Raw genomic sequence first — 18,697 nt, 5'->3', positions numbered from 1 at the left:
TATTCACTTATAAATAAACCTTTATTTCTTTATATTTTGATATTTGGAGAGTAGTTTCTCCCCCATCAAACCTCTAAAAGCCAAGACTGCTCAATTCCTTTCACCCATTGTGTAGTTGGTGTCATAAATTTCTATTTACATCCTTAGAGCCGTGAGGACCATCATGAACTTATTTTTAATTCTTGTTCCAGGGCATGTGTGCAGTCCTATCTAGTACTCTAAAACCAAAGTTAAAGTGAGCCTCAATTTATCAACTGAATAAAACTTCCTTTTTCCACTTTCTTATCAGTCTTTAAAAAATGATGAGCAATCTGCCAAAACTGATGTTAAGAAACTTCTGGAATTAGGACAGCAACAAAGGTAAGACTTTTCTTTTTTATTTAGTTACTTCTGCCATAGTGTCAAGCAACATTCAGAAACTTCACAAATTTTATTGATTCTAAATACATGAACCTATTTATCTTTTCACTTATACTTAAATGTGCATGTGATTCACTTGAGAATCTTGTTCAAATGCAGATTCTTACACAACTGGGGTGGGCTTGAGATTCTGCATTTCTAACAAGCTCCTTGGTGATGGTGATGCTTTTACTTTTTGTCTGCAAATCACAATTTGAATGTTAGGGAGCTATAATACTTTCCTCAGTTAGTAAGATGTACCCTAGTAAGTCTGCCCATCAATAGACATATTTGATAATATTGACCTAAGTGGACCATATTTAATAAAATCAAAACTTGATTATGGTAATGATGATGTGGTGGTAAGGGATGGAATAATCTTATTAACAATACAAGTAGAATCAGTACAATATTATTAGTATTGGTTTGCGTGTTTTTGACAGAAGTATTTTATGAAATATACTTGTATACATTATAAAAGCCATGTGATTTTTAAATTGCTTTTCCAAGTCAAAAAAAGAAAAACAAGTATTTTAATACAGAAACAACCTTACATCTGCCACACACTTACTAGCAGCTCTTCTAGCAGATTTCTATATATTTTCTGGTTTCATCTTCACAATTACCTTGTGAAGTGGCTATTATTCCCATTTTGTAGATGGCAAATTGTTGCTCAGAGTGCTTAGTGGAATTGCCGAGAATCATGTTAATTGAAATTTAGATTTAAAATCTGCTCCGTCTTACCCCGCAGCCCCACCTTTCCAGTTTGGCTCACTGATCGCAATGCAAAAAACTGTTTAAAAGTTTACACACAAGATAGCATGTGGAGTAGATTCTAAGTCCCTTCTCATCAGCCTATATGTCCTCCACTGACCTTGGTTCTTAATTCAAAACTCTATTATTGACATGCGTTTGGATTGAGTTGATAATATCTATTAAAAATATAAAATCAATTGTTTTACATTGACTCTTATTATTTATAGTGATGTTTATTATTTCTTGAATGTGAAATTCTCTTCAAAGTCTAATATTAAGAAAAACTTGAAAAAAGCAAACCGAACATGTTTCCAAAACCATATTATTTTAATCATTGCATTGGTTTGAAATAAATCATGCTCAGTATTACACAAGTATTTGTGTCTCTGTGAAGTAGTGGTAGAGGATATAAGCAACATTTGGAATAGAAATAGTAGATCATTATTGAGTCAGAAAATAGAAAATCTTGTCATTTGTGACAACATGGATGAACCTGGAGGACATTATATTAAGGAAACTAAACCAGACACAGAAAAACAAATACCACCTGATCTCACTCTTATTTGGAATCTAAAAAAGTTGATGTAAAAAGAAGTGGAGATTAGAGTGGCCGTTACCAGGGTCAGAGGTAGCTGGAGAGAGTGTTGGTGGTGAAATATTGGCTAAAGTACACTAAATTTCAGTTGGAGAAGAGAAATAAGTTAGATGAAGTGAGTACATGATTACTATAGTTAATAATATACTATATCCTTTAGAAAATAAAATTAAAAAATAACCCATCAAAAGAGACCAAGAGATGCTGAAAATGATTACTTTATTTTTATAGAGTATTTCAGGTTAGGAATGGAGAATGAACAAAAGTAGAAAAACAAAAATTGATTTCTACACAATATATGTGCAGCATCCAGTAAGAGACTGAAGATGATATAGTGAGTTTGAGAAGATTAGAAAATAAATTTGTATGTAAAGACAAAAATAAAAATGGCTAAAGGGTGGCACATACTGGGTTTCAGTGACAATAAATAGGGAACCTCTTTTTGGTAGCTCTATAAGAAATAATATAATTAAAGAAATCTTTTAGGGGAAATACTGTGTTATTTCCTGGCTTTTAGAGAAATTATTCTGTCAAAACCATTCAGAGTAGAAAGAAAAATGTAGACCAGGGCGAGAAAACACTACTTAGAGACAAGGACAGGGAGATCTCAAGAGTGAGGACCATGGAGTAAAAGAAAATAAAGTCAGCCTTTCTTTACCACTGGAGGGACACAGATGAGGAGACAGGCTTGTGCCTGATGTGAATGAAAACCTATTCCCTTAGTTTGCTGATATTTTCTTAAAATATCTATGGCTGATTCACATGATACCAAAAACACTGCAAAAATCAGGAAAAAAATGTGAATAGGTGTTTAAGAATTTTAATCATCAGGTATACATGTGGTAAAGTATATAAACTACCAGATGGTAGAACAAGCCTTTCAAAGAGAGGATAAAATGGAGAATATTTTGGTCTTACTAAATCATAGTTTTATCTAAAATTAAAAACTTGTTTAAAATGCATAACTTGTATTATATATACAATCAAAGTTAGAATGGAAGACCCAATAAATTATAATAAAAGGTAACTTCTCAAAAGGATATAAGATGTATTGCATTTGATTTTTGCTGTTTACTTAAAAAGAGAAATATAAACATTGTGTGTATATTATGGTAAAAGAGACTGTGTATCTCATTTAAAAATCTGACTTATTAGTAAACATTAAAAGAGAAAAAGTATCACCTTTGGTTATCAAAAATACTAATTTATTGCAAATTTAAACATCTTCTCTGAGTTTGAAAGAGTGCAGTGTGCTTACAGGTGCCATTTGGTCACATATCCAGCTCTCAATTATTACCTTGTTTTCTGGATCCTTTGTCCTCAGATCTTTGTCATCTGGCTTCATCTGGACTAGTGATCCCTGGAAGCCATGCTTCTTTTATGTGACTCTGAAACCACTAGTCATAGCTAATGATTCAGAGGTGGCCACCCAAACAAAATGAATCAACTAGTTTCTCCCTCTGGAACTGTAATATAGAGGCAACTAGTAAGTCTTTCTGTGTAGCTGGAACTAGGCTGTAAGTACATTCAGGGTATATGCTGTGGCCACATACAACTGTGTGGAGAGGCAGCAGAGTGTCTCTGGAACAAGACAGGCAGAGAAAGGTGTGTGTGTTTGTGTGCGTGCATTTATGTGAGAGAAGGAGTGAGAAAATGAGATTTGTGTTGGCTTGAGTATCACGTTTCAGGAATATTTACACAGCTTAGATAATATTCACAGGAGAGTCCCCAGGTGGATGGGGAGATTTTAAACCATACCATGTCAGGACTGAGAATATATAACCACAACAAGGATAATAGGGAATAGGACAGGACCCTGAAATGTCTGAAAATTTGAAAATGTCCTTGAGCAAAAGAGAATAAAACCTTTTATTCTTTAAGGTGGTTGGTTGGTAGAGATTCCCAGAAGGCAGTTTTGGACTCAGTGTACTCAAGTACTTTACAATCATGTTCTCTGAAAACTAAAAAAAAAAAAAAAAAAAAAAAGTTGCTAGAATTGTGGCAAGTTCTCCATCTCTAATATAAGCTGGTAGTCACTAGAAAGAAATACCTTTCTGTAGAGTGATTAAGTTGAGGGTGTTTTTATAGCTATAATTTGGGATGAAAGAGGTGTGAAATGATGGCCCTTTGAAATTCCTTGTAACACAAAATGTTATGCTAAAATATTTCAGTATTTGAGCTATCTATTACAGGTGTCACTTGAGCCATGAATTTTTTAGAACTTTTTTAGAATTAAAGTTTCAGTTTAGTACCAAATAGAGCCCTAAAGTAGCAGATATAGATTGAGCAAATCTCAGTTGGTGCAGAGGCAAGTCTGGAATCACCTCCCTAGGAGGATAACTTAGTAAGTCTGTGAAGCAGAAATCTATAGCTAGCTAAAGCACTACAGCAGTGAGCATGTGAAGACATATGCCTAGAAGGAAGGCAGAAGAAATGAGATATAGAAGACAAAAAGTCTACTTTACCTTTCTGCCTAATAGTGTCCTTTGGCAGGAAAATATTCAGAATTCTCTACCTTTTCCATATTTTACAATTTGTTTTTTGTCCTGTTCCCTAGATTGCCTCTAGATGTCAGAATGGGGGAATTTTTTTTTTGGAAGAAACATATGGATAGATACCTACTCCCACACATACATCATCTATCTATCTATCTATCTATCTATCTATCTATCTATCTAAATATATATACTCATTGTTATTTTAATAAAACATACTTTATTATTTAATTTTTGTTAAGTGTTTTACAACCATCTTTTAAAAATAAAAATAGGAATTTTAAATTAAAATATATTAAAAATTATTATTTTGTCATTTTAATTATAACTATTTTCAGTAGGAAATATAATTTTATTGTGCTTCACTCAGTGCTTGTTGAAAATTTGAGTGTTTGGGATAGCATGTAGGTCCTTCCTTCCTTTCTTCCTTCCTTCCTTCTTAGTAGAGATAGTATAGTAACTCTTTATAGTTTGAACATATAGACACTAAAACACAATTTCACTACCCCTCTATACATTAGTTATCCAACATAATATGATGTCATAGTTTGGTGTGGGGTTTATAAAAGTATCTTGCACATTGTAAGCCTACAATATATGTAGGTTTATATTATATTATATTATATTATATTATATTATATTATATTACAAACACTCTGTAGAAAATATCAGAAATAATAATGGAAGCCCAGATTTTATATGTCCATATATGAAACAAGTCTGATAAATGAAACCAGTTTGAGACAGTGATGGAAGCTGTCACTTAGAATCCACTTCAAGCACATTAAAAGCATCACCCAAGAAGCATAAATCATTAAAAAAACAAAGTGACTGTAATTATTCTATAACTTGTTCTCACTATATTTTGATTTGTCAACCAAAGTCCAAAATGATCCAAAAAACGGACAGACTTTCTTTCTAATTCTTGAAATTGGGACTGGCACATCAGTCTCAAGACTAATTATTCTGGCTGCCCCATTAAGTCCTGCTGGGTGAAAGAGCAGCTTGTGATTGTACAGAATTTTGTGGTCAGAGAATGAACATAGGAGTGTGGAGTGGTGTCAGTGGTTATTGCCATGACCTAACATTTGTTAAGTAATTATTTTACAGGCATTGTGTTAAGCACTTTGTTTACATTATGTCATCTTAATATGAGCACAAACCTATTAGTTAGTTCTAGCATTGTGCCCTTCTTTTGGATGAAGAAATTGAGTATGAGATGGTGTGTCACCTGCCCAAATATCCAGAGCTAGTCTTTTGGCACTAGATTGGAAGTTTTAAATTAGTTTAGGTACTGGTAAGACTCAAACAGGTTTCTATTTTTTTGTACACTAGCCTTTATCTAATATCTGATCTGTTTGAGGTGATAGCTTGAGTAAAAAAAAAAAAAAAATCAAGGCACAGAAAGATAATATGATGTGTTATAAATAAATGAATATAAATAATATGATGTGTTATAAATCAATAAATCCTAACTCTTTAAGAGAAATGCAAATTTAGGGAAATATCACTCCTTTTAAAAAAGGGATACAGGATCCTTATGTACTATTGAGCTTGAGACACAATGAGTATATATGCATATGCATGCAATTTTTAATTATCTTCATTAAATGAGAGAGGCCTTAAGTTAGAAAAAGTTTCTTTTCCCTGTTTCTACAAAAGGTCTCAGGCTTTACAAAGGATGTATAAAGCCCAATACTTTAGAATTAATTAATTAAGAGCATCAGAAGAGAACAGTAATTTTATCGTATCAGCAAGTCTATGGTGACTTTTTCTAACCAGCATGTTCATATCCCAGTATGCTGTTAGGGAAATTATCTTTTCAACTTGAATTATATATCGCTTTGCTTTTACACATCATGTAGTTCACAGATGACTCAAACAGTGGGATTTTTATAAAGCATAATAGTAAGGTAATTTTAAAAAATTCCACTTGCTTTTAGTATTTGCATGGAAGAAAAAGACTTTTATTACCAGAATCTTTAGACACATCCTGTATGCTTAACTGTGACTTTATGGAATTCTAGTTGTCTGTGTCCTAAATGTATACAGCAAAGCCTCCTTTTATAATGTACACAGAAAATAATGGAACTGTATTATTTTCTCTCTTATGCTCTATTTTCTACTAAACTAGAGAAGAAATGAAATCTCTTCAGGAGGCCCTGCAAAATCAACTTAAAGAGACATCGGAGAAAGCAGAAAAACATCAGGCTACTGTAAGTGTGTTTTTACTTTGTGCCCTTTGCTTTAGGGCTGGGACATTGTTACTTTCTTTTTCCAAAATCACTATGGAACAAACACGCCTATAAAAATAAAAGTGAAAAGACAATAAAAGAAGCATCAGTCAATGTCATCAGAATAGTACTTGGTCAGCATTCATTTCTGGAAAAGGTTAATGTTTTATTTCATTATTAGGGGGTCATCTAATTCCCAGCCTACTTTTAAGAATGAGAAACTGAAGGACAGAATGGGGCAAGGGTTCTGGTGTCAGGGCCTCATCAGTGGCTCTCAGATCGTGGGTTGTCACTGACTGTGAAGTAAATTAAGCTAAGTGATGGTTGAGTTGCACCCCACATCCACTGAATAAGGATCTCTCAGGAGCAGGGCCAAGGCATCTGCCTATTTAATCCATCCCATGGGTTATTCTAATGCATCCCAAAGTTGATGAATCAAACTCCTCTCGTGACAGCAAGAACCATGAGAAATAAACTGTGAAACAAATTTTCTCACCTGAAATGATGTTCCCTTGACCCCACCGTTTCAGCTCTTACTATGAATATTTACTATAGGCAGGAGGGATGGTGTTCCTGAGAGCCGTGTTGAAAACTAGGTTCCTACTGTATTTCCCAAAGCCACCTTATGCATCATGTATAGAGATTGGACCTTACATCTTGTTTTCAGGATCTGAGTCTGTTTTAAAATATAGTGTGTTAATTGAACGTATGAGGTATGGTAAAGTCAACAGATCAGGAAAAGAATACCACTGAAAACATAGCTTATTTCTCACAATTCTAGCGGTACACCATAACGGGGCCACACGAGGAGGTACCCAGGCTGTTCACAAGGCAGAGGGAGAGGAGGAAACTGTGGGTAAAAGGTTTATTGTGGTTTCTGGGGCAATGAACAAGTGAGGCAGGATAAGTGGGGTTGGGATGGATAAGTGGGCTTGGGATTGGCCAGTTTGAGTGATTTTTGGCTGACTCTGGGGCATAGCAGCTGTCCTGACTTGCAACCTATCCCTAAGGTGATTAGGGCAAATCCACAGTGGCTTGGGATAATAAAAGGGGGGCAGTTGCCAGTGTTGTTTTTTGATTGGTTGTTGTATTTGAAAAGTGTGTCTCTGGCAGGAGGACTTCTCCTCTCTGAGACGGTGGAGCAGCAATGAGAGACTCCCAGAGCTAAGGCAGGGTGGCTCAAGCATATGATTGAATTGTTCTGAACAAGGCTGATCCAGCACATCCAGGAAGAACAAATGTTAAAGCATCAAGTTTATAGATGCTAAAACCATGGTGAAGCCTGAATCTCCATTTAGGTCAATTACCTGGAATCCTAGGCTCTCTAAATACAGTCAGCCTGCCTTTCTTTTACAAAAGTTCCTTTAACAACCTTGAATGAAATGTGAAGTTTTGCTTCTGAAACTCAGGCCAGTCTGTCATCTGCAACACCTGATTTCAGGAACAGCCTTTCTAATAATGATTGCTGACTTTTCAAAGTACAGAACTGTTTCATGTTAAGGATTCACTGTTGTCTGTTCTGTTCACCTGTTAGGATGGGCATGTTGGTTCATTGTTATACCATGGCAACTCTCACTGCTCACCTGAAATGTGGCCTAAAGTCTGGCTCACTGGATACCAAATGTTACATAAAAGAATAGACATATTTTTATCATCAGCTTGTTGATCCCTCCTCCCAACACCTGACCTAGCTTACTGAATGGTCCTAATTGCAATCACATATCTGCCGTGACTAATCATATTTAATCTGGGTTTCTTAATAGCCTAATGACAAACAATGGTAGAGAAGAATAGAAGTGCTCACACAGACTATTTTCTCTGGTTCTTATAATAAAACTACATTGTTTTTTTCTTTACTGAAAAATAGTAGCTCAAATAAGGTGTTTCTAGCTTGCATTTGCACAGCTATAAGGCAGAGGATCTAAGGCATGAACTCACAATTATTTCAGTAGATTATGCAAACTATCTGAGATCCAAAAAGAAGAGAGTTATAACTTTTGAAAGGGCACAAACCAAAGTTAGAATATCCAAGTATGAAAAACGTCGTGGGCAAATAATGTAGACTGAGTCACCTTTGCCTTCATCTCAGCACACTGGCAGTGTGTTCCTTATGGCTGAACATTGAATCTTGAGGGGAGGTTTGTTTCTGTTTTCCCCCAAAAGTCTTCACTAAACCAGAAACTTCCTAAAGAAACTCATAACTTAGTACGTGCTTCAGAGTAGGAGTGTTTGGGGTTTACATTTCCAGTAGGCCATTTACTAGTTCTGTAAATTTACCAGCTCATTATCAGACTTGATTAAGCTTTTGAACTTCTGCAAGTTTCCTCATTATCACATTTAAGGGGTTATTCACATTAAATTAATGTACGTAATCTCTCTAAAATTATATCTGGCATGTAGTGGATAGTAGACATTAAACTAAAGTCATTCCCCTTTCCTTCTGTGCTTCCCATTTTAATTTCATCTTAGTCGCTTAGCTGAGTGAATATAAGCAAGTCATTTGATTTCTCCGAGGCTTTTTCATTTTAAAAAGTATGCCAGTGGTACTTATATGACAGGTTATTTGGTGATTATATGAGATGATGCATACACGATTGAGCAGAAGACATAATCAATTGTGAGCAACCTCTAAATTGTATGATATCATCATCATCATTATTAGTATTTTTTCTTTCTAACCATTTAAAACCTTTGTTATATGACAATATCATGGTAAGAATTATCAGAGATTACCTAAGAATGCATACCTAGTAAAAGGAATATTAAATAAATCTATTCCATTGTTCATAATTTAAGATGTTCTATTTCCTCAACTCTATTTACATTACTATTCAAAATAGTTTTGTTTTGCAATTTCTGAATACTGCCACATGGATTTTCAATGGCTATTCTTAAAAGCTGGCATTGAAATGTTTGAGAGTGACCTCAGGTTCCCAGAGACTTACAAATGATATCTTTATGGGAATCAGGCATATTACCTGTGTATCAGTGATCAGGGGCAACACAGTGATGTTTTTCTATTATTAAAAACTACTAGATGGTGAGGTTTTTCACCAATGGCTTGCATTTTCTTAATTGCAGACTATTTCTTTTTTATTCACTGTTCTTGTTAATTACTTTTTTCCCCATAGGTCATTAAAGTACACGTGGTATTTGGTTATATGAGCAAATTCTTCAGTGGTGATTTGTGAGATTTTGGTGCACCCATCACCCGAGAAGTATACACTGCACCCTATTTGTAGTCTTTTATCGCTTGCCCCCGACTCACCCTTTCCCCCAAGTCCCCAGAGACCATTGTATCATTCTTATGCCTTTGCGTCCTCATAGCTTAGCTCCCACATATCAGTGAGAACATACAATGTTTGGTTTTCCATTCCTGAGTTACTTCACTTAAAATAATAGTCTCCAATCTCATCCAGGTTGATGCAAATGCTGTTAATTCATTCCTTTTTATGGATGAATAGTATTCCATTTTTTTAATATATATATTCATATATATATGAATTAACTGTGTGTATATATATATATATATATATATATATATATATATCACCATTTTTTTTCCACTTGTTGATTGATGGGCATTTGGGTTGGTTCTACAATTTTGCAATTGTGAATTGTGCACTATAAACATGAGTGTACAAGTATCTCTTTCATATAATGACTTATTTTCCTCTGGGTACATACCCAGTAGTGGGATTGATGGATCAAATGATAGTTCTACTTTTACTTATTTAAGGAATCACCACATTCTTTTCTACAGTGGCTGTACTAGCTTACATTCCCACCAACAGTGTAGAAGTGTTCCCTGATCACTGCGTTTATGCCAACATCTACTGTTTATTGATTTTTTTTTTATTATTATGGCCATTCTTGCAGGAGTAAGGTGGTATCACATTTTGATTTTGATTTGCATTTCCCTGACTATTAATGCTATTGAGTGTTTTTTCATATGTTTGTTTGCAATTTGTATATCTTCTTTTGAGAATTGTCTATTCATGTTCTTAGCCCACTTTTTGATGGGATTTTTTTTAACTGATTTGTTTGAGTTTGTTGTACATTCTGGATATTAGTCCTTTGTCAGATGTGTAGATTATGAAGATTTTCTTCCAATCTGTGAGTTGTCTGTTTACTCGGCCGACTGTTTCTTTTGCTGTGCAAAAGTTCTTTGGTCTAATTAAGGCCTAACTATTTATCTTTGTTTTTATTGCATTTGCTTTTGGGTTCTTTGTCATGAGAGCCTTGCCTAAGCCAATGTCAAGAAGGGTTTTTCCAGTGTTATCCACTAGAATTTTTATAGTTTCAGGTCTTAGATTTAAGTCCTAATCTATCTTGAGTAGATTTTTGTATAAGATGAGAGATGAAGATGGTTTCATTATCCTATATGTGGCTAGCCAATTATTCCAGCACCATTTGTTGAAAAGTGTGTCCTTTCCCCACTTTATATTTTTGTTTGCTTTGTCAAAGATCAGTTGGCTGTAAGTATTTGGGTTTATTTCTGGGTTCACTATTATGTTCCATTGGTCTATATGCCTATTTTTACACCAGTGCTATGCTGTTTTGGTGACTGTAGCCTTATAGTTTGCAATCAGATACTGTGATACCTCCAGATTTATTCTCTTTGCTCAGTCTTGCTTTGGCTCTGTAGGCTCTTTTTTGTTTCAATCTAAATTTTAGAATTGTTTTTTTCTAGTTCTGTGAAGAATGATGGTGATATTTTGATGGGGATTGTGTTGAATTTGTAGATTGCTTTTGGCAGCATGGTCATTTTCACAATATTGCTTCTACCCATCCATGAACATGAGATGTGTTTCTGTTTGTTTGTGTCATCTGTGATTTCTTTCAACAGTGTTTTGTAGTTTTTCTTGTAGGAGTCTTTTGCCTCCTTGGTTAGGTGTATTCCTAAGTATGTTACTTTTTGCAGCTATTGTAGAAGGGGTTGAATCCTTGATTTGATTCTTCACTTGGTCGCTGTTGGTGTATAGAAGAGCTACTAATTTGTGTACAGTAATCTTCTATCTGGAAACTACTGAATTATTTTATCAGTTCTAGGAGCTTTTCAGAGGAGTCTTCAGGGTTTTCGAGGTAAATGATCATATCATCAGCAAACAATGACAGTTTGACTTCCTCTACCAATTTGGATGCCATTTATTTCTTTCTCTTGTCTGATTGCTCTAGCTAGGACTTCCAACACTATGTTGAAGAGGAGTGGTGAAAGTGGGCATCCTTTTCTTGTTCCAGTTCTCAGAGGGAATGCTTTCAACTTTTCCCCATTTAGTATTATGTTAGCTGTGGGTTTGTCGTAGATAGTTTTTATTACATTGAGGTATGTCCCTTGTATGCCAATTTTGCTGAGAGCTTTAATCATAAAGGGATGCTGGGTTTTGGCAAATGCTTGTTCTGCATCTGTTGAGATGATCATGTGATTTTTGTTTCTTATTCTGTTTATGTGGTGTATCCCATTTATTGACTTGTGTATGATAAAACATCCTTGCATCCCTGATATAAAACCCACTTGATCATGGTAGATTATCTTTTTGATATGTTGGATTCAGTTATTTCATATTTTGTTAAGGAGGTTAGTGTCTATGTTCACGAAGGATATTGGTCTGCAGTTTTCTTTTTGGTTATGTTCTTACCTGGTTTTGGTATTAGGGTGATACTGAATTCATAGAATAAATTAGGGAGGGTTCCATCTTTTTCTATCTTGTGGAATAGTGCCAAAGGAATTGTTACCAATTCTTCTTTGAATGTCTGATGGAATTCTGCTGTGAATCTATCTGGTCCTAGACTTTTTTTGTTAGTAATTTTTTAATTGCCATTTCAATCTCGCTGCTTGTTATTGGTCTGTTTGGGGTTTCTAGTTCTTCATGATTTCATTTAGGAGGGTTGTATTTTTCCAGGAATTTATCCATATCTTCTAGGTTTTCTAGTTTTTGTGCATAAAGATGTTCATAGTAGACTTGAGTGATCTTTTGTATTTCAGTGGTGTCAGTTGTAATATCTCCTGTTTCATTTCTTGGTGAGGTTGTTTGGATTTTCTCTCTTTTCTGGTTAATCTTGCTAATATTCTATCAATTTTATTTATCTTTTCGAAGAACCAGCTTTTTGCTTCATTTAACTTTTGTATTGGTTGTTTTTTGTTTCCGTTTCACTTAGTCCTGCTCTGATCTTTGTTATTTCCTTTCTTCTTCTGGGTTTGGGTTTGGTTTGTTTTTGTTTCTCTAGTTCCTTGAGGTGTGACCTTAGAGCGTCAGTTTGTGCTCTTTCAGCCTTTCTGATGTAGGTATTTAGGGCTATGAACTTTCCTCATAGCACCACCTTTGCCATATCCCAGAGGTTTTGATAGGTTGTGTCATTATTGTCATTCAGTCTGAAGATTTTTTAAATTTCCATCTTGATTTCATTTTTGACCTAATGCTCCTTTGGAAGCAGGTTATTTAATGTCCATGTATTTGCATGGTTTTGAAGGTTTCTTATGGAGTTGATTTTCAGGTTTTTTTTTTTTTTTTTCCCCATTGTGGTCTGAGAGAGTGTTTGATATAATTTCAATTTGTTTAAACTTATTGAGACTCATTTTATGGCCTATCATATGGTCTATCTTGGAGAAAGTTACATGTGCTGTTGAATAGAACGTATATTCTGTGGTTGTTGGATGAAATGTTCTGTATGTGTCTGTTAAGTCCATTTGTTCCAACATATAGTTTAAATTCATTGTTGCTTTGTTGACATTCTGTCTTGACCTTTCTAGTACTGTCAGTACTGAAGTCCCCCACTATTATTATGTTGTTGTCTATCTCATTTGTTAGGTCTATCAGTAACTATTTTAAAAATTTGAGAACTCCAGTGTTAGGTGTATATATGTTTAGGATTGTGATATTTTCTTGTTGGACAAGGCCTTTTACCTTTATATAAGGTCCCACTTTGTCTCTATTAACCACTGTTGCTTTAAAGTTCGTTTTGTCTGATATAAGAATAGCTACCCCTGTTTGCTTTTGGTGTCCATTTGCATGAAATACCTCTTTCTACCACTTTATGTGAGTTCTTATGTGTTAGATGAGTCTCCCAAAAGCAGCAGATAGTTGGTTGACAAGTTTTTTGTTCTTGTTGTTTGTTTTGTTTTGTTTTGTTTTGAGATGGAGTCTTGCTCGGTCACTCAGGCTGGAGTGCAATGGCACAGTCTTGACTCACTGCAACCTCCACCTCCTGGGTTCAAGCGATTTTCCTATCTCGGCCTCCTGAGTAGCTGGGATTACAGGCACATGTCACCACACCCGGCTAATTTTTGTATTTTTAATAGAGACGGGGTTTCACCATGTTGGCCAGGATGGTCTTGAACTCCTGCCCTCAGGTGATCCGCCAGCCTTGACCTCCCAAAGTGCTGGGATTACAGGCATTAGCCACTGCGCCTGGCCAGTTCTTATCCATTTTGCAGTTCTGTGTCTTTTAAGTGGAGCATTTAGGCCATTTACAATCAATGTTCATACTGAGATGTGAGGTACCATTTCATTCATTGTGCTATTATGTACTTGGTGTTTTTTGTTTTATGTTTTTGCTTTTTAACTTGTATTTTTGTTTTATAGGTCCTCTGTGATTTATGCTTTAACAATATTCTGTTTTGATCATTTTCAGGATTTGTTTCAAGATTTAACATTCCTTTTAATAGTTCTTGTAGTGGTGGCTTGGTAGTGGCGAATTCACTCAGCATTTGTTTGTCCAAAAAAGACTGTATCTTTCCTTCGTACATGATGCATAGTTTTACTGGATACAAAATTCTTAGCTGATAATTGTTGTGTTTGAGGAGGCTTAAGATAGGGCCCCAATCCTTCTAGCTTGTAGGTTTCTGCTGAGAAACCTGCTATTAAAATAATAGGTTTTCCTTTATAGGATTCCTGGTGCTTTTGTCTCACAAAAGCAAAGTTAAGATTCTTTGCTTCATCTTAACTTTAGATAACCTGATTACAATGTGTGTAGTCGATGATCTTTTTGTGATGAATTTCCCACGTGTTCCTTGTGCTTCTTGTATTTGGATGTCTAGGTCTTTAGCAAGGCTGGGGAAGTTTTCTTCAATTTATTCCCCCAAATATGTTTTCCAAACTTTTAGATTTATCTTCTTTCACAGGAACACTGACTATTCTTAGGTTTGGTTGTTAACATAATCCCTGACTTCTTGGAGGCTTAGTTCATATTTTCTTATTCTTTTTTTTCTTTGACTTTGTTGGATTGAGTTAATTGGAAGACCTTTTCTTTGAACTCTGGATTTCTTTCCTCTACGTGTTCTATTCTATTATAAGACTTTCCAGAACATTTGCATTTCTGTAAGTGTGTCCAATGTTTCCTGAAGTTTTGATTGTTTTTTCTTTATGCTATCTATTTCCTTGAATATTTCTCCCTTCACTTCATGTCTCGCTTTTTGAATTTCCTAGCATTGGGCTTTGCCTTTCTCTGGTGCCTTCCTGCTTAGCTTAATAACTAACCGCCTGAATTCTTTTTCAGGTAAATCAGGGATGTCTGCTTGGATCCTGGTGAGCTAGTGTGATTTTTTGGGGGTGTTAAAGATCTTTGCTTTGTCATATTACTAGTGTTGGTTTTCAGATTCCTTCTCATTTGGTAGACTCTGTCAGAGGGAAGGTCTAGGGTTGAAAGTTATTGTTCAGATTCTTTTGTTCCATGGGATGTTCCCTTGATGTCGTACTCTTCTTGTTTTCCTGTGGATGTAGCTTCCTATGAGCCTAGCTGCAGTTACGGTTATCTCTCTTCTGGGTCTAGCCACCCAGCAAGTCTACCCAGCTCCGATCTGCTACTGGAGGTTGACTGCACAGAGTCCTGTGATGTAAGCCATCTATGGGTCTCCCAACTGTGGATACCAGCACCTGTTCTGGTGGAAGGGGCAGTTGGGGGTGAAACGCACTCTGTGAGGGTTCTTAGCTCTGGTGGTTTCATGTTCCATTTTTGTACTGGTTAGCCTTCTGCCAGGACTTAGCGCTTTCCAGACAGCATCAGCTGTGGTAGTGCAGAGAGGAACCAGCAGTGAGCAGGGCCCTAAAACTCCCAAGAGTATATGCCCTTTGTCTTCTGCTACCAGGCTACCAGGGTGGATAGGGAAGGACCCTCAGGTTGCTTCAGGGCTAGGCTTGTCTGAGCTCAGATTCTCCTTGGGTGGGTCTTGTTGTGGCTGCTGTCGGATATGGGGATGTGGTTCCCAGGTCCCTGGAGTTGTGTACCTAGGAGGAATATGGCTGCCTCTGCTGAGTCATGCAAGTTGTCGGGGAAGCGGGAAAAAGCCGGTAGTCACAGGCCTTGCCCAGCTTCCATGCAATCTGTAGGGCTGGTCTCACTCCCACCATGTCCCCTCTAATAGCCCTAAGTCTATTTCCAGGTGGTAGGCGAGCAGAGTTTGAGAAATTACCCCAGGCTACCCACCTTCCAGCTTCGAAAAAAAAAAAAAAAAGGCTTGGTTCTTCCCCTGCCTGTGAAGTCTGCAAGCTGGATTTGCACCTTTCCCTGTGTTCTGGCCAGGAGGCTTCTCACCCGATTCTAATTATTACAGAGTTCAACTGGAGACTTCCTAATTCCTGTGGTGTTTTCCCCTGACACCCCTCCTGAAGGTTCCCTGTGATGCCAGGCAGGAATGACCTGCTTGGGAACCAAATGAGCTCTCAGGGCCTTTCACACTGCTTCCTCTATCCCTGTATTTTACTCAGCAATCTAAATTGACTCAGCTCCAGGCAAGGTTGGAAACCTTTCCTGAAAACTGCTCCTTCAGTTTCCCCAGTCGTGGTGTGTGTTCAGTAGCTGAGGGTCTCCCTTTCCCACTTCAGCAGTTTAGGTACTCAAAGTATTTGGGGTGTCTCCCAAGTTCTGCAGGAGCACTTTGCTTCCTTCAGAGGGTGTGTCTATTCTTGTTAACTTTCTTTTCTTTTCTTTTCTTTTTTTTTTGAGACAGAGTCTTGCTCTGTTGCCAGGCTGGAGTACAGTGGCACCATCTCAGCTCCGTGCAACCTCCACCTCCCAGGTTCAAGCAATTCTCCTTCCTCAGCCTCCCTAGCAACCTGGGACTACTGGTGTGCACCACCATGCCCAGCTAATTTTGTATTTTTAGAAGAGATGGGGTTTCACCATGTTGGCTAGGATGGTCGTGATCTCTTGACCTTGTGATCCGCACCCCTTCGCCTCCCAAAGTGCTGGGATTATAAGTATGAGCCACGGCACCCGGCCAGCTTCTAAAAATAATTTAAAAATCGCCTGTCAATATATATTTATATATGTAGATATCTATAGCTATACACACATACACACACATAAAGGAATATTTGTGTATGTTTTTATGTAAGGAAAATGAGAGAGGAAAAGAATAATATATCAGGAGTCTTCTTTTTCCATTATACTTTTTAGAAAATTAAAACATTTTAAAAATTACATATAATTTGTAACCCTTCAATTAGAAATGGAAATCTTGATATAAATAGTTGATATAAAGTAATACCAGAGGGCACATCTCACTCTTTCCTGAAGTTAACAAATGAACATAGCCATACCCCCTTTGGATGATGTAGTTAGAAAATGTATGTATTACTATAGAAACAGCTTATAGTAGAGTCCAAAACTTCCAAGTGACCAACTTCAAAGGGAATTGGACCTGGGCTGGCACAAGGTGCAAATCTGAAGAGACCACTTTGGTAGTCTTTGGTCTTTGCCGTAAGAAGATAAAAAAGGAGATGAGAGAATGGAGAAGGAAGAGTAGAAGAAGTGAGCACATTTAAACAGCTTTAAAGTCAAAAAAGCCTTGTTTTCCCACTAGGAGTCTCTTCTTGTTATGTGGTTATAGGCCTCTGTGATGGCTAATATTAGGTGTCAACTTGATTGGATTGAAGGATACGTAGATAGCTGGTTTAAGTATTGTTTCTGGGTGTGTGTGAAGGTGTTGCCAGAGCAGACTGCCATTTTAGTCAGTGGACTGCGGGAGAAAGACCTACCCTCAGTGTAGGCAGCACCATCCAATGAGCTGTCAGCATAGCTGGACCAAAGCAGGCAGAGGAAGGTAGGATAAGCTGGCTTACAGATACCTACATATATAAATATGGACTGATAAGTGATTTCAAAATTATTTTTAGAAGTTAACAGGAATAGACAGACTCGAGCCTTCTAGCTTTCATCTCCTCCTAGGCTGGATTCTTCCTCGCATTTCTCCTGCCCTTGGACATCAGACTCCAGGTTCTTTGGCCTTTGAACTCTTGGACTTATACCAGTGGTTTGCCAGGGGCTCTCAGGCCATCAGCCACAGATTGAAGGCTGCACTATCAGCTTCCCAGCTTTTGAGGCTTTTGGACTCTGACTGAGCTGCTAGTGCTTCTGTCTTCCCCAGCTTGCAGACGGCCTATTATGGGAATTCGCCTTGTGATCCTGTAAGCCAATTCTCCCTAGTAAACTCCCTTTTGTGTGCACATGTATCCTGTTCTGTCCCTCTGGAGAACCCTAATACAGCCCCTTAAACTCATTATCTACTTGGAATCTTCTAGACCCAGAGACTGTAAAAACTTTATCTGACTTGTCAGAATACTCTGAGTGTTATTCAGAACCTGGGGAAGTGAACATCAGAACTAGAAAATAGATTGTTATCCCTTTCTTACCCAGACGAATGCCCACTCTTTTACTTAATACTGGGCCATTTAATGAGACTTTTCTTAAAGACTTCACAGAGATCTCTTGAGTCTCCTTCTTGACTTCCAGAGACTTAGTATCTTCCTAGGAGGACCTTTGTGTATGGTGCCCAAGATTGTCATGATCACTTGACCTTGTGATCCGCCCCCTTGGCCTCCCAAAGTGCTGGGATTATAGGCATGTGCCACCGCACCCAGCCAACTTCTAAAAATAATTTAAAAATCACTTATCAGCATATCTTTATATATGTAGGTATCTATAAATATACACACATACACACACACATAAGGGAATATTTGTGTATGTAACACAGGCATCCCCATGAGTACTGCATCATTTGCATTATAATTGCCTCTTTATATCTTCCAGTAGGGTAAAGAGAGAAGAATGAACTAAATTTTTAAAATCTGTTGTAGAAGCAAAATCTTTTAACCATAGTGTATCTTCATATTATAAAACACAGCTGATATTAAATGAATTTTTTTAAAAATATAATTATCATTATAATTACTCAAATATTCTGCCAGTTGACAACTTATAATAACATATTCACAAAC

The 18,697-nt window shown here is 36.8% G+C and overlaps 1 protein-coding gene across 2 annotated transcripts in view; it reads left to right on the top strand.

Annotated features, from left to right (window-relative positions):
• LUZP2 (leucine zipper protein 2) overlaps window positions 1–18,697 on the top strand; it is a 557,769-nt gene that overhangs the window by 251,250 nt on the left and 287,822 nt on the right. For both annotated transcript variants that reach the window (XM_033205374.1, XM_033205375.1), the window contains exons 3-4: window positions 290–360; window positions 6,380–6,461. In XM_033205374.1, the coding sequence (XP_033061265.1) occupies window positions 290–360; window positions 6,380–6,461 (153 nt within the window). The remainder of the gene's footprint in view (window positions 1–289; window positions 361–6,379; window positions 6,462–18,697) is intronic.

The sequence above is a fragment of the Trachypithecus francoisi genome, unplaced genomic scaffold (assembly GCF_009764315.1).
Source record: "Trachypithecus francoisi isolate TF-2019V2 unplaced genomic scaffold, Tfra_2.0 Lachesis_group8, whole genome shotgun sequence".
Lineage (NCBI taxonomy): Eukaryota > Metazoa > Chordata > Mammalia > Primates > Cercopithecidae > Trachypithecus > Trachypithecus francoisi.
Note: the sequence above shows the minus strand (reverse complement) of the source record. Positions and strands in the feature narration are given on the sequence as shown.